We start from the raw sequence: 14529 nt of genomic DNA, 5'->3' as shown, positions 1-14529 counted from the left end.
GCCAGAAGGGGTGTCAACTTAAACCATCCTTATGGTCAAGTATCCCAAAGGAATAGAATTGTTTTTACCAATAGCTTTAGCAGGAAGTTGGGGGAGGATTCTGACCTGATCCTGGGTATGTGCCAAGCCTTGAATGACCTCTGTGGTCTGGGAGATGAACTTCTGACTGGCTAGGCCTCCATCTCATAGCCTAGGCCGCAGTCCCAGGGTTGAGTAAGAAAGGATCAGCACCTCCTGAAACATGGAATGGGAGAGTGGTTCCCCAAAAGGAAGGATTCTGAGCAGATAAAATATTATGTCACACAGGTAAGCACAGAGATACAAGTGTCTCTGATGGCCTGGGGTTCTTGGAGGGGCCTGGGCAAGAGGGAAACGTAATGAGACCCCTGTGTGTAGAAGTCCAGAAGGATGGGCCTGATCAGGCTGCAAGGCGTGGTAGTCAAAGGAAACAGAGATTCTAGGAGCTGAGAGAGGCTGGGCCCACACTTGGAACTCCACAAAGTTCCTGACTTAGCCTCCCTCTGGGGGTGGGAGGTGTGAACCACAGGAAAACAAGAGCTGTGGTCCAAAGGAAAGAGCTCTGTCCCTTGGGAACAGCTATGGGAAGCCATTCTAAAAGAGTGGGGTTCAAGAGTGGCAGGTGGAGGAGGGTATCAGACAAAATACAAGATGCTCAGTTAAATTTGAATTTCAGATAAACAATGAATAATTTTTTTTGCATGGGACATACTTGTACAAAAAATTATTTGCAGTTTATGTGAAATTCAAATTTAACTGGGAATCCTGTATGTTTTTCTGCTCAATCTGGCAACCCTATGTGGAAGAGGATGGAGGTGGAGCAGGTAGCAGTCATGAGCCACATGGAGTAAGACATCAGCTGCAGTAACTCTAAGCATTCCTGAAATCCTCCTCATCTCTCCTCCTCTTCCCTGGGACTCTTAAAAGAAAAGCAGTCTTGACGAACTCACAAACTGCTGGGGCTCCTGTAGCGGGTTAAAAGTGTGTACACTTCTGAGTATTCTTAGGAGTATTTGGGGAAAGGTTGCCAGGAAAAGACTGACTTTATGTCGGTAAACCCATGGCAACTTTGAGATTGGGTCAGTGTGCTAGACATGACAATTACCTGCACTGTCTGATGAAGTCTGGGACACGGTTATCAGAGAAGGAGTGAATGGCGGGAAATATAGTAAGTCAGATATGCCTGAGGCAGCTTGGCAGTTACAGGGGAAAGTCACCCAACTCTGCCTGTTTCCTGCTTTTAGTATGTCCCTTTCACATCAGTATGTGGGCAGATGTGAATAAAACTGGAATTAAGCTCACTAGACCCAGGGTACAGAGGCAGAAAACTATTATATATTTTTATCCCTCCCCAGATGCACACAGGCACTGCCATAGGTGGGCCTTCCCTTCCTACTTACAAGATGGGGATAACCTCTTTTTTCTTATCCACTGTTTCATCCCAGAGGCCAAGATTTTTGTCCATCTTTCTGAAATGGGTTTGCATTGCTGCTGTCATTCCTAAGGAGCCATTTTAGGATCATTTTTGAAGGCTGCGAACCTCATTCCTAGGACTGCTTCTGACTCTTTTCTCAAAGTTTGAACTATGCCCCTACTCATCCTTGGCAAGGGACCTCATATATTTCTCTGTATAAAGCAACTGGAAGCCTTTCCTCAGGCTAACACTTCTTATGCAATTATAACAAAAGGTCAGGGGAAACTGGGCTCCACTGTTTATGAAAAAAGTGTTTCAGACTTCTGAGAGGAATGGAGATGTTGACCTTGATTGTTCCTTCCTTCTTGAAACTTCCTGTGACTTCAGGGACACTGTTCTTGTCTAGTTCTCCTCATGTTTCTGATCACCACCCTCTTAGACTTAGACCCTCTGAGACTTAAATGTCAGTGTTCCCTGGGAATCCATTTTTGACCCTCTTCTCTTCTTACGGCCTAACTTGAGGTGATGTTCCTGTTGCTAGTGATGTAACTAGATCGATATGCCAGTGACTCCTTGAATCTGGAGCTCAGATCTCTGTTCTGAGCTCCAGATCCATACCAGTTGGCTATTCCTTTTGGGGAGGCCTAATATTCAACAACTGGAACAAAGTCTGCTGGAAAACCAGCTTGAGGGGCAGAGAATTGAAAACACAACAAACTGTTTTCTTCTTTTGTCCTCCTGTTCGAAAGACTTTATGATGGAGAATATCTCCTATTGTCCATTTTTCCTGCTTATTTCAGAAAAGCCTTCTGGAAATCTTTCCAAGATTTGCTTTTTCACAGCTGAAAGGAATACAGACATGTAGGGAGGGCAGGGACCAGGCGTGTTGAATTCATCATGATGTATTAAGAGCCTTGCAAAGTCTTGGCACCAAGAGGTGGGCAGTAAAGATTGGTTGAATGCAAGAATGTTCAGGGACCTCTTTGTCCTCAATCATATATAAAGATACATTTATATAATTGAAGATTTTGATACATAGATGCTGGAAATTGGGAGAGGGAAAGCATAAATTTTGAGTTACATACCGAGGCTCCCCAGCTGTAAATATTGCCTCTGTGTGGATTTCACCAGTAACAAAAGAAAATGTAACAAAGGAACTTACATTGGTGTTATAAGCATGTCAAAACCATGCAAGAGATAATAGAACACTTTGTGATGGATAGAATATAAAATATAAATATTGTATGTAAATATAAATAAAATATATAAATAAAAATTGAAATTTTCATTACCTAATAGTAGTAGTAGTAATGACAACAATTTTATTTATTTGTTTTTACTGAGAGATTTGTTTTTCTTCTTTTTTGATTATTTTATTTAGATCGTAATTGTTTATGACATTGTGTAATTTTGGTTGTAGATTATTATTTATCAATTTCTGTATAGGCTTCATTGTGCTCACCACCAGTAGTTTAATTTTTGTCCGTCAAAATACATATGTGCCCCATTACCCCTTTTGCCCACTCCCAACCCCCTTCCCTTCTGGTAACCACTAATCTGTTATCTTTATCCATATATTTGTTTATCTTCCACATATGAGTGAAATCATGCAGTATTTGTCTTTCTCTGTCTGGCTTATTTTACTTAACATCATACCTTCAAGATCCATCCATACTGTTGCAAATGGGACAATTTTGTCTGTTCTACGGCTGAGTAGTATTCCATTGTACATATACACCACATCTTCTTTAGTCATTCATCCGTAGAAGGGCACTTGGGTTGCTTCCACATCTCGGCTATTGTGAATAATGCTTCAATGAACACAGGCGTGCATAAATCTCTTTGGGTTGTTGATTTCAAGTTCTTTGGATAAATACTCAGTAGTGGGCTAGCTGGATCATATGGTATTTCTATTTTTAATATTTTGAGAAATCCCCATACTGTTTTCCATAGAGGCTGCACCAGTTTGCATTCCCACCAGCAGTGTATGAGGGTGCTCCACGTCCTCGCCAACATTTACTATTTTTCGTCTTGGTAATTATAACCATTTTGACCCGTGTAAGGTGATATCTCACTGTAGTTTTGATTTGCATTTCCCTAATAATTAGTGATGTTGAACATCGCTTCATGTGTCTGTTGGCCATCTGTATATCTTCTTTGGAAAAATGTCTCTTCATATCCTCTGCCCATTTTTGATCTGGTTGCTTGTTTTTTTGTTGTTGAGTTGTATGAGTTCTTTATATATTTTGGAAATTAACCCCCTGTCAGATATGTGATTTGCAAATATTTTCTCCCAATTAGTGAGTTGTCTTTTCATTTTGTTCATGGTTTCCTTTGTCTTGCAGAAGACTTTAGTCTGATGTAGTCCCATTTGTTAATTTTTTCTTCTGTTTCCCTTGCCCGAGTAGACATGATATTCGAAAAGGTGATGCTAAGACTGATGTCAAATAGTGTTCTGCCTATATTTTCTTCCAGGAATTTTATGGTTTCTGGTCTTACATTCAAGACTTTAATCCATTTTGAGTTTAATTCTTGTTTATGGTGCAAGATAATGGTCTACTTTCATTCTTTTGCTTGTGGCTGTCCAGTTTTCCCAATGCCATTTATTGAAGAGAATTTCCTTTTTCCATTTTATGTTCTTGGCTCCTTTGTTGAAGATTAGCTAGCCATAGATGTGTGGTTTTATTTCTGGACTTTCAATTCTGTGCCAGTGATCTGTGTGCCTGTTTTGGTGCCAGTACCATGCTGTTTTGATTACTACAGGTTTGTAGCATATTTTAAAGTCTGGATTGTGATGCCTCCAGCTTTGTTCTTTTTTCTCAGGATTGCTTTGGCTATTCGAGGTCTTTTTTGTTTCATATGAATTTTTATTGAAATATATTTGACGTACAACATTGTGTAAATTTAAGGTTACACAATTACAACATGTTAATTTGATACATTTATATATTGTAATATGATTACCATTATAGTGATAATTAGCACCTCTATCACATAATTATCATTTCTTTTGTGGTTGGAATAATTAAGTTCTGGTCTTTTAGCAAATTTGATTATAATACAGTATTGTTGTCTATATTCATTATATTGTGCATTAGATCTCTAGGGCTTATTTACTACTCATTGCAAGTTTGTACCCTTAAACAACATCTATCCTATAACCCCATCCCCCATCCTCTGGTAATCACTATTTTACTCTCTGTTTTTACAAGTTTGGCTTTTAAAAATTCCACATGTAGGTGATATCATACAGTACTTGTCTTTCTCTGCCTGACTTATCTCACTTAGCATAAAGTGCTCAAATTCATCCAAGAAGGATGTCCTTCTTTCTCATGGCTAAATAATATTCCATTGTATATAGATACCACATCTTCTTTATCCATTCAACCATTGATGGGCACTTAGGTTGTTTCTATCTCTTGGCTATTGTGAATAATACCACAATAAACATGGGAGTGCAGATAACTCTTCAATATCCTATTTTCATTACCTTGGGTATATAGCCAGAAGTGGAATTGCTAGATCATATGGTGGATCTATTTTTAACTTTTTGAGGAACCTCTGTACTGTTTTCAATAGTGGTTGAATCAATTTACATTCCCACTAACAGTGCACATAGTCTATGCAGTACCTCTGCCCATTTTTTAATTGGATTGTTTGTTTTTTTTGTTATAAAGTTGTATGATGTCTTTATATATTTGAATATTAACTCCTGATTGGATATGTGGTTTTCAAATATTTTGTCCCATTTGATAGTTTGCCTTTTCATTTTGTTGACTGTTTCTTTTGTTATGCAGCTAAAGTTTGATTAGGCCCACTTGTTGATTTTTGCTTTGTTGCTTGTGTTTTTGGTATCATATCCAAAAAAATCGCTGTCAAAACTCATGTCAAGGAGTTTTTTCTCTGTTTTCTTCTAAGAAATGTATGGCTTCAGGTCTTATATTTAAGTTTTTAATCTATTTTGAGTTAATTTTTGTGAGTAGTGTAAATACAAGTCCAACTTCATCTTTCTGCATGTGGTTATCCAGGTTTCTCAACACCATTTATTGAAGAGATTCTTTTTTCCCCATTGAGTTTTCTTGGCTCCCTTGTCAAATGTTGATTGAGTATATATGTGGGGCTTTATTTGTGAGCTCTCCAATTCTGTTGTATTGATCTATGTGTCAATTTTTATGCAAGTACAATACTGTTTTAATTACTATAGCTTTGGAGTATAGTTCCAAATCAGAAATGGCAATACCTCCAACTTTGTTCTTCTTTCTCAGGGTTGCTTTCGCTGTTCAGGGTCTCTTGTAGTTTCACACAAATTTTAGGATTGTTTTTTCTATTTCTGTGAAAAATGTCATTGGAATCTTGATAGAGATTGCATTGTATCTAAAGATCACATTGGGTAGTATGGATGTTTTAATAATGTTAACTCTTCCAATCCATGAACATGGGATATCTTTGCATTTATTATGTGTTTTTCAATTTCTTTCATCAAAGTTTTGTAGTTTTCATTATACAGATCTTTCACTCCCTTGGTTAAATTTATTCCTGAGCATTTCATTGTTTTGGATCTATTGTGGATGGGTTTGTTTTCTTTATTTCTTTTTCAGATATTTCATGGTTAGTGTATAGAAACACAACTGATTTCTGTATGTTGATTTTATATCCTGCAACTTTACTGAATTCATCGATTAGTTTCAACAGTTTTTTGGTTGAGTCTTTAAAATTTTCTACGTGTAAGATCATAGTGCCCACAAATAATGACAATTTTACTTGTTCCTTTTTGATTTGGATGCCGTTTACTTCTTTATCTTGCCTGATTGCTCTAGCTGGGATTTCTGGTACTATGTTGAATAAGAGAGGGGAGAGTGGGCACCCTTGTGTTTTTTCTGGTGATAGAGTAAAATCTTTCAATCTTTCACCATTGAATATGTTGATGTATGTTCCTTCTATACCCAATTTGTTGAGAGTTGCTGCCCCAATCTTGACCCCTGGCAGGGATATCATCAAGAATTCCTATCAGACTCTAGTACTATCATGACCGATGTGCCTTTAGATCCCTCTGGCACTGTACTGAGGATTTTCTGCATCTACTTTTGTCATGGTTGTCACTGACAATGCTCTTTTCCAGGCAAGATAGAATTTTCTCTTCCCATTTTGGAACACTGGCAGAGATGCAAGCCCCTCCTCACCTAGAGAGAGAAAAAAAAGAACAGCTACTGATCCCACAGCCTGTTGATAGGGCTTACTCTGTTGCTTTCCTTTTTAGTTCATAAGAGACTGAGGAAGATAGTAATCTCTGTGTGTCACACTTATCTTTCTCCACTTCTAGATCCCAATGAGTTTCTTACCATGACAGAAGGCTCCTGGAGCATCCATATAGTGCTCTTAGCAATGCCTTTTACAGTCAGATTCTCAGCATGTTCAGTGAAGGAATGGTCAATCCCAAAAATGTCCCTGTATTAGTAGGATGTGTGACTATTTGCCCCTTGACTTCTTTTATATCCTTTTTCACCTCACTCCTGGACTTGGGAACCAGCCCCCAGTGTGTGCAAAATCCTTGAAGTGATTCATTTATGGGCTTCCCTTGCCCTGTTTCTATTTAATCTCAATTTTCTCTTTCATGCAGATTTGAAATCCTCTCTTCTTTACCCACCACATTCATGTACTCCAGAACTATCAATGTACTCTCTGCAATATTTTTTGTTTTGCCCATCCATTCCACCCTATCTATACTTCCTTCCAGTCTGTCTTGCAAAAACAAATAATGAAATTTGATTGGGTCTCAGCCTTCATCTTAGTAGTTAGATGGACACAGGACGCAGATTAGAGAGGATGTATTCCCAAGTGTTATTGGCAGCCTTCTTGCCTGTAGGAGGGGAGAGCTGCCTTGAAAATGGAACCCACTCTAGGAAAGCAAAGATGAGCAATAGAGAAAGGGAACCCAGGTCCTGGTTACTTTATCTGAGTTCTGGACAGAGCCAAGCCTGCAGATTCATTCATCCCTGCATTCTGCTGGGACTGAGCCAATGGCCTCACTGATTGTTCAGGTCAGTATGGACTGGACCCTGAGTCCCCTGATTCTCACACATACCCTGTGAGATGAATAACATTATCTTTATTTTAGCAGAAAAGTAAGAAAGCCAGAGAAGTTACATATTTGCTCAAAGTCAGATAGCTAGTCCAGATGGTTTTAACTTCAAGTTAAAAAGTTCCAACTATGAAATCATCTGAATGATTTTTTACCTAAATTTTCAGTGTTTCCATATTTCTACTAGAAATATAAAAAATTTTGGTCATGACGTCCAAGCTTTTCATCAAGTAATTCATTTTACTTTCCCTAATGTGTTTCCTATCATTGTAGAAACTGCCCACCTCATGCAATCAGACCCTCCATCTAGATCATCCTACCTTTGCTCACACCTTCATCCCTTCCTCCTTTCTTCATTTTGCTTATTTACTAACATTCACTCAGACTCTGCTTTCATTTCTTAATGAGGGAGGTCATGGTGGAATTGAGTCTCTTGAGTGAAGAAGTGTTTATCCCCTGTAGAAACCTGAAGGAGTGTTGTTCCAGGTTTGTGCAGTTGAGTTTTCATATGTCCAAATGGGAAAGTCTATATAAATTGAATGTAAATTCTCCAGAGAAGGATTCTCCCAGGGAAAAAAATTTGTTGCTGTATAATGTCACACAATCAGTGCATTGAATCACTGAGTTCTATTTATTGGAGAGTTTTTTTAACTAAAGAAGTGAAACATCTGATTAAATGGGACGAAAATCAGAGGCAGTCAACAGGTCAGGTTCTTCTTATGTACCTGTTAGTGGGTTTACCATTTATAGTTCTTCTAGCTAGTAGGAGATGCCTATAAAGTGATAACCAGTGCTCAGGTAAGAATATAAACTAATCTGCCTTTCATATTCACATAAAAGTTTGGGCAAAGATTAGAGCTATAAGTAGTTTGCTTGCACTAATAGTCAATTCATACAGGTTTCTAGCTGGGATGGGAGATGGTCAGAAATAAGGCTGGTTATGTAGCAAGAAGAAACCCAGAGGAGGGAGTGAATTGCCCAAGGTCATACAGAAAGTTAACTCTAGAGCCAGAAGAACGTGTCAGTGAATTAGTCAGGTCAGCATTAGGGTAGTTCATGTTAGGGGGAAAAGATGGAGCATTCAGGTTCAGTTGTTTTGTTTTAATCACTCATGAAGGCAGCAATTTAGATTTGTTCTATAACTTTATCAGCCTCCTGAAGTTTGTCAATTTTTAATAGGACACTACATTTTCTTACTTTTAAAACTTATTTGGTTTTATACACTTGGAGCTTAATATATACTTTTGTCTATCAGAAATGCTACTTAAATGTTTTTTTCTGCAGAGTCCACTTTACTAATTTTAGGAGATTTTTTGATATCCAAAATATAAGTATTAAAGTTAATACATTTGATTTTAATATATCACTATTGTCAAATTCACGAAACCAACTTGCCTTTCACTCTCCACTAATGTCCTGATGATCTGAGCTCAAGACAGCATTGCATGTCCTCAGCTTGTTTGTCCTTCTGTCCTCCTGGCTTTCTCATGTCCCACAGTGAAATTCTGCTGGTTTTCAAAGCATCCTCCAAAGGCCAATAGGCCTCCATTTGAGTACTAAGATGTCATTGAATACCTTTGATTTGAGCAAGTCAGCCTTCCTCCTTATGCCTCCTTCCACTTAATGGTCCTTCTACCATGACATCCTGTGATTACGGTTGTTGACTCTCCCTCTCCATTCAGAAGTAATTTTTTCCCTCTTTAAATTTCTAATGCACTTCTAAACCACTCTGGTTTCCCTTAAATGCCAGCCTGAGAAGTAAGCATTTTATTTTACTAGTAGGAAGAGACCCTGAAGATTCTGGGAGAATGGATATTATTTTGGCAGAGGTATGAGCGATAAAGTGAAGGAGAAGGTACAAAACATGGGAAGCCAGTTAGGAGACCATTTACTGATGGAGGGAGATTGAGGGGGAGGAAAAGAGGCAGTGAGCTGGAGCAGTGGGAATGAACTTGCTCAGGCCAGAGGGACTCGAGATTTTAAAGACTCATGGGCCCGACAGTGAATAGGATGCTGGGGATAGGAGAGAGTTGGTATGGGTGACTATGGAGGAGAAGTGGGAGAAGTGAGGTGGTCTTCCCAGAGAGGGGCTCAGGAAGAGCAGCTGGACTGGGAGGAAGATGGTCAACTCTGCTTAGGACTGGCTGGCCCAAAAGACTCAGGCAGAATTTGTGCCTCCTACATGCTTACTCACCACTATTCCAGCCTCCCTTTAGTCTGGCTGTCATCTGAATGGAGGGGAAGCCCTACAGCCTGCAGTTTTCTATGAACAAATCAGAGAAACGGCCATGTCAGAGCTGGAAGGGATATCCAGGGTTACTTTCCTGCTCCCAGCCACACAGGGGAGTCTGAGTGCAGGAAGAGGCAGAGACTTACCTTAGAGGTAGTGGCAGAGTCAGGACTGGAGCCCAATCCCCCAATCCAGTGGTATTTCCAATCCCACAAGAGGCCTCAAAGTTCTACAAAAGCCATGGATTAATTCTGGGCCCTTTATTTCCTTGTATTTGATTTATTTTTCCTTTGGGCACTATATTCCGTAAGGGCAGAGTCTGAATTTTCATGATTATAATATTTATTGCTCCATTTATTCTATAAGTATTGTTTTACAATCTATTATCTGTTTTAGGCACTGAGAATACAGCAAAGAAAAGAATAAAGCTCCTGTCCTCCTGGAGTTTACATTCCAGAAGCGGGAGTTAGACAATAAGCATAAAACCGAAATAAATACGTGTTATTTCAGTTAGCGGTTATTTCAGTTAGACGGGAGTCAGAGAGTGCTGGCGTTGGGAATAGGAATTGCTATTTATGCCATGTGGTCAGAGAAGAACTCTCTGTTGAATTTATGGCTCAAATGTATCTGAGGGTACACAGGCACCCACAAGGTAGATGCTCAATAATGTCTGCTGAATGGTTAATGGTTAAGTGAATTCCCTAGTGTGTGTGTGTGTGTTTGTGTGGGTGTGTGTGTGTGTGAGAGAGAGAGAGAAAAAAAAGAGAGAGAGAGAGTCACTGTCTAAACCACAGGATCAGAATGACCAAAAATGGTATTTTCTATAGCTCTGAAAGCTACTTCATGGTCACAACGATGGGCCACGGAGAACTGACGTCTAAAGTCTTCCTTTCAGGCAAATTCCAGTATAATTAGTTCCATTCTGACCACAAATCAATATGCTTGAAGCAATTTACCTATTGTTCATCTGAGATAAGTGCATCTAAAATTCAACCGCTTTTGAGTGTTTATTTATTTGAGTATTATTATTCATATATTTCATTTTCAACAAAGTAATATAAACGCATTTTGAACTTTTGCATTTATAAGAAATATTCATCAAAATTTGATTTAAGTTTGAATTATAAGTTACAGTTTTTTCTGGGTTTTTTTTTCTATTTATTTGAAACACTTTATTTGAAAATTCATGTACAAACATACAACTGTAAAGAACAGAGATGCATACATAACTGTAATGGGCAATAGATTCCAAATAGTGTAGTATCTGTGTGTGTTTTAAGAATAGGATTAATTTTCAACCTAGCAAAAAAGTTGCCAGAGAACATCTGCTGTTGTTTTGTACTTTTAAAACAAGATTTCTGAGCCAAAATTCTTCACTTCTTCATTTGTATTTGGAAAATTCACTATTACGTTATATTGCCCATTCTCAAAATTGCCAACCTGAAGATCTGTCAAAATGAACTCATGATTACATCTTCTGCCGAGAATTTCAGATTTCAACTCTCAGCTGTTGGATCGTGACATTATACTTTACATACAATGTCCATAAAAACGATATACACTGTACTACCGAAATGAAAAGGCACAACCAGAGCTCTGTGGTTGAATTCATCCTCTTGGGCTTTTCTAACTTTCCTGAACTCCAAGAGCAGCTCTTTGGGGTTTTCTTGGTTATCTACCTGGTGACTCTGATGGGAAATGCCATAATTATAGTCATCATCTCCCTGGGACAGAGCCTCCACATTCCCATGTACCTGTTTCTTCTGAACTTGTCTGTGGTGGATGTGAGCATCAGCGCAGTCATTATACCTGAAATGCTGGTGGTCCTCTCCACTGAGAAGATGTCAATTTCATTTGTGAGCTGTTTTGCACAGATGTATTTCCTTCTCCTTTTTGGTGGGACCGAATGTTTTCTCCTGGGGGCAATGGCTTATGACCGATTTGCTGCAATCTGCCTTCCTCTGAGCTACCCAGTGATTATGAACAAAGGGGTTTTCATGAAATTAGTAATGTTCTCATGGGTGTCAGGGATCATGGTGGCTACTGTGCAAACATCATGGGTTTTTAGTTTTCCCTTTTGTGGCCCCAATGAAATCAATCATCTCTTCTGTGAGACTCCCCCAGTGCTAGAGCTAGTGTGTGCAGACACCTTTTTGTTTGAAATCTATGCATTCACTGGTACCATTTTGATTGTCATGGTTCCTTTCTTGTTGATACTCTTGTCTTACATTTGGATTCTCTTTGCCATCCTGAAGATGCCATCAACCACTGGGAGGCAAAAGGCCTTTTCCACGTGTGCTTCCCACCTCACATCTGTTACCCTGTTCTATGGCACAGCCAATATGACTTATTTACAACCCAAATCTGGCTACTCCCCAGACACCAAGAAGTTGATGTCATTGGCTTACACGTTGCTTACTCCGCTGTTGAATCCACTGATCTACAGTTTGCGAAACAGTGTGATGAAAAGAGCTATGATGAAATTATGGAGAAGAAAAGTGGATTTACCCACATTCTGACTGTGTTGGGAAGCCATGTGTTATTTGCTCACCGCCTGACTGAACTTTATTAAATTTAATAAATGGCCAAACATTCTTCATTTCTCTGTATGAGCATCTTTAATTTGCTGAGTTTTCCAAGTTCAATAATATATTAGGGATTCCTTTCTTTCGATAGTATATGGTTGTCATTTACTTTTCATAGATATATACGTTTTCATAGCATATAATACAACAGTTTATTTCTTCCTCTATTATCATCATCCTGGTCATTACTGGATTATTGTCATCAAAATGAAGGTTCAGTAAACACCTAGTTCCATATGTTCTTATGTACTGATGTTTTATTTCTGTATAATAGGTTCCTTAAATTGGACCTGATGTGATGAAGAGTATGTGTGTTTATAAATTGCAATAGCCGTTGCATAATTGCTTTTCAAAATCATTATAACTTTCAGAGTGATCGGAAGGCCTGCTCTGCTGCAGAGCTTTAAGAGACCAAGAAATAAATGAGATTTTTATTTCTGGAGTGAAAATATGTTCCATGAATGAGTAAACAAAATATGGTTATTTTGGGGAGACCAAACAGGTTATACTTCAAGGACTCACAACAGATTATTATTCAAAACAGGCTTTATCCAGATATTCATCCAATGTTAGTGACCAGGGAACTAACTGAAGTTAGTTCCAACCAACTTCTGTGAAGTCTCACTTGATAGATTTGTATCTTTTCCTTTATAGACCGCTATTTTTAGGCACATTTGTTAAATTTCTTTTTGTAGGCCTGAAATGCCCCTGGACACTGTTTACAAACACAAGATGATTCATGTTTTTTGTTGTAGGAAACTAAGTGATTAACTAATTGTGCAGATTTTCTATGGTCCTTGAATCACATCATTAACTGTATGATCTTCCCCAGAATAATTTTTCATCTGGTAACATTTGAAACATTTCATGCTTGCTTCCTATTTTAATGTTGCTATTGATAAATAGAGAAGGGCCCTTTTATTGAGTCTACTTCCATGAGCTCTTTTTGCCTCCTACTGTAGACTTCTTGGCTGCCAAACTTCCTAACTTTTCCTCCAAGACCAAGTCAACAAACTTTCCCTTTCCCAGTCTTATGGATTAGCCTTCTGATCCAGCACCCCCAGAATCTAGTATCCTTGGTTTCCCTGGCCTCTCTTGGCACAGGTCAGTTAGATCTGGCAGCTCTTTGTGATACCGTCTGTTTTTTCCTTATTAGGCTCAGTGTGTCCCTGGTTGGGTTCTGTTGTGACTTAACCCTATGCATAGGCCTGGTGTCCAGGAGTGTAGATGAAGTTAGTTCCTGATGTGGTGCTTTTTATATAGTCTTCCTGCTCTTTTTTTTTTTAAGATTTTATTTTTTCTCCCCAAAGCCCCCAGTACATAGTTGTATATTCTTTGTTGTAGGTCCTTCTAGTTGTGGCATGTGGGACGCTGCCTCAGTGTGGGTTGACGAACAGTGCCATGTCCGTGCGCAGGATTTGAACCAACAAAACACTGGGCCGCCTGCAGCGGAGCGCATGAACTTAACCACTCAGCCACAGGGCCAGACCCTGTCTTCCTGCTTTTAATGGGAGGGACTGTCCACTTCTGCAATATCAGAAGGTTCAGAGATGTCTTGGGAGTGAAAATCTTTGGAGACATCCATCCAGTTCCCATCCTATGTGTCAAGGTATTTTTCCAACTCTGGCTTCAATTTGGCATAGTAGACTTTCCTTGATTAAGCATTGAACTGTCTTTGAAGTTCAGCCATTCTATCTGTTAAACCCTGGATTTGATCTTCAGCCTTTTCTGCTTTACCGTTATAAGAGATGAGGTTACTTGTGAACTACTAAAGATTCTCTGGGTCTGCACATTTAGTTCTCAGTGGTTTGTTGATTGCACTCAGCTTTTTTGTTATCTATCTGGAGGAATCAAAGCAACACAGTAATAACTATATAATTATACCATACTGTGATTTATCAACTCTCATTCCCTCCAACATTTTCATGCCTGAATCATTGCACTGGCCGGTACGTTTCCCTCCACAGTTACATAATTCCATCTTGGAATTATGCAATTTCATCTTCACCATTCCTAAAAGCTTTTGTCACTGAACTGCCCTGTTATACCAGGTGAAGTCTATACTCCACATAGCCAAAGGGAAGGGATCTAAAAACCAACCAGGTGGTAAAGATCAAGGTTTCAAACCCTATTTTACTGCCTGCTTTCACTGACTACTTTGAGTACCATTTGTGCTGGTTGGGTTCTCTAGGAAGCAGACACG

General features: G+C 39.0%; 1 protein-coding gene across 1 annotated transcript; it reads left to right on the top strand.

Annotated features, from left to right (window-relative positions):
• The first annotated feature begins 11315 nt into the window (after positions 1-11315).
• OR10A3L (olfactory receptor family 10 subfamily A member 3L) lies at positions 11316-12260 on the top strand. The gene has a single exon (NM_001391470.1). The coding sequence runs from the start codon at positions 11316-11318 to the stop codon at positions 12258-12260; it is 945 nt and encodes a 314-aa protein (NP_001378399.1).
• The last annotated feature ends 2269 nt before the right edge of the window (positions 12261-14529 follow it).

The sequence above is a fragment of the Equus caballus genome, chromosome 7, assembly GCF_041296265.1.
Source record: "Equus caballus isolate H_3958 breed thoroughbred chromosome 7, TB-T2T, whole genome shotgun sequence".
In the NCBI taxonomy this organism is placed as follows: domain Eukaryota; kingdom Metazoa; phylum Chordata; class Mammalia; order Perissodactyla; family Equidae; genus Equus; species Equus caballus.
Note: the sequence above shows the minus strand (reverse complement) of the source record. Positions and strands in the feature narration are given on the sequence as shown.

Bases quoted from the DNA above. Each gene is read 5' to 3' on its own strand.
- OR10A3L (NM_001391470.1), top strand. From the start codon at position 11,316: ATGAAAAGGCACAACCAGAGCTCTGTGGTTGAATTCATCCTCTTGGGC.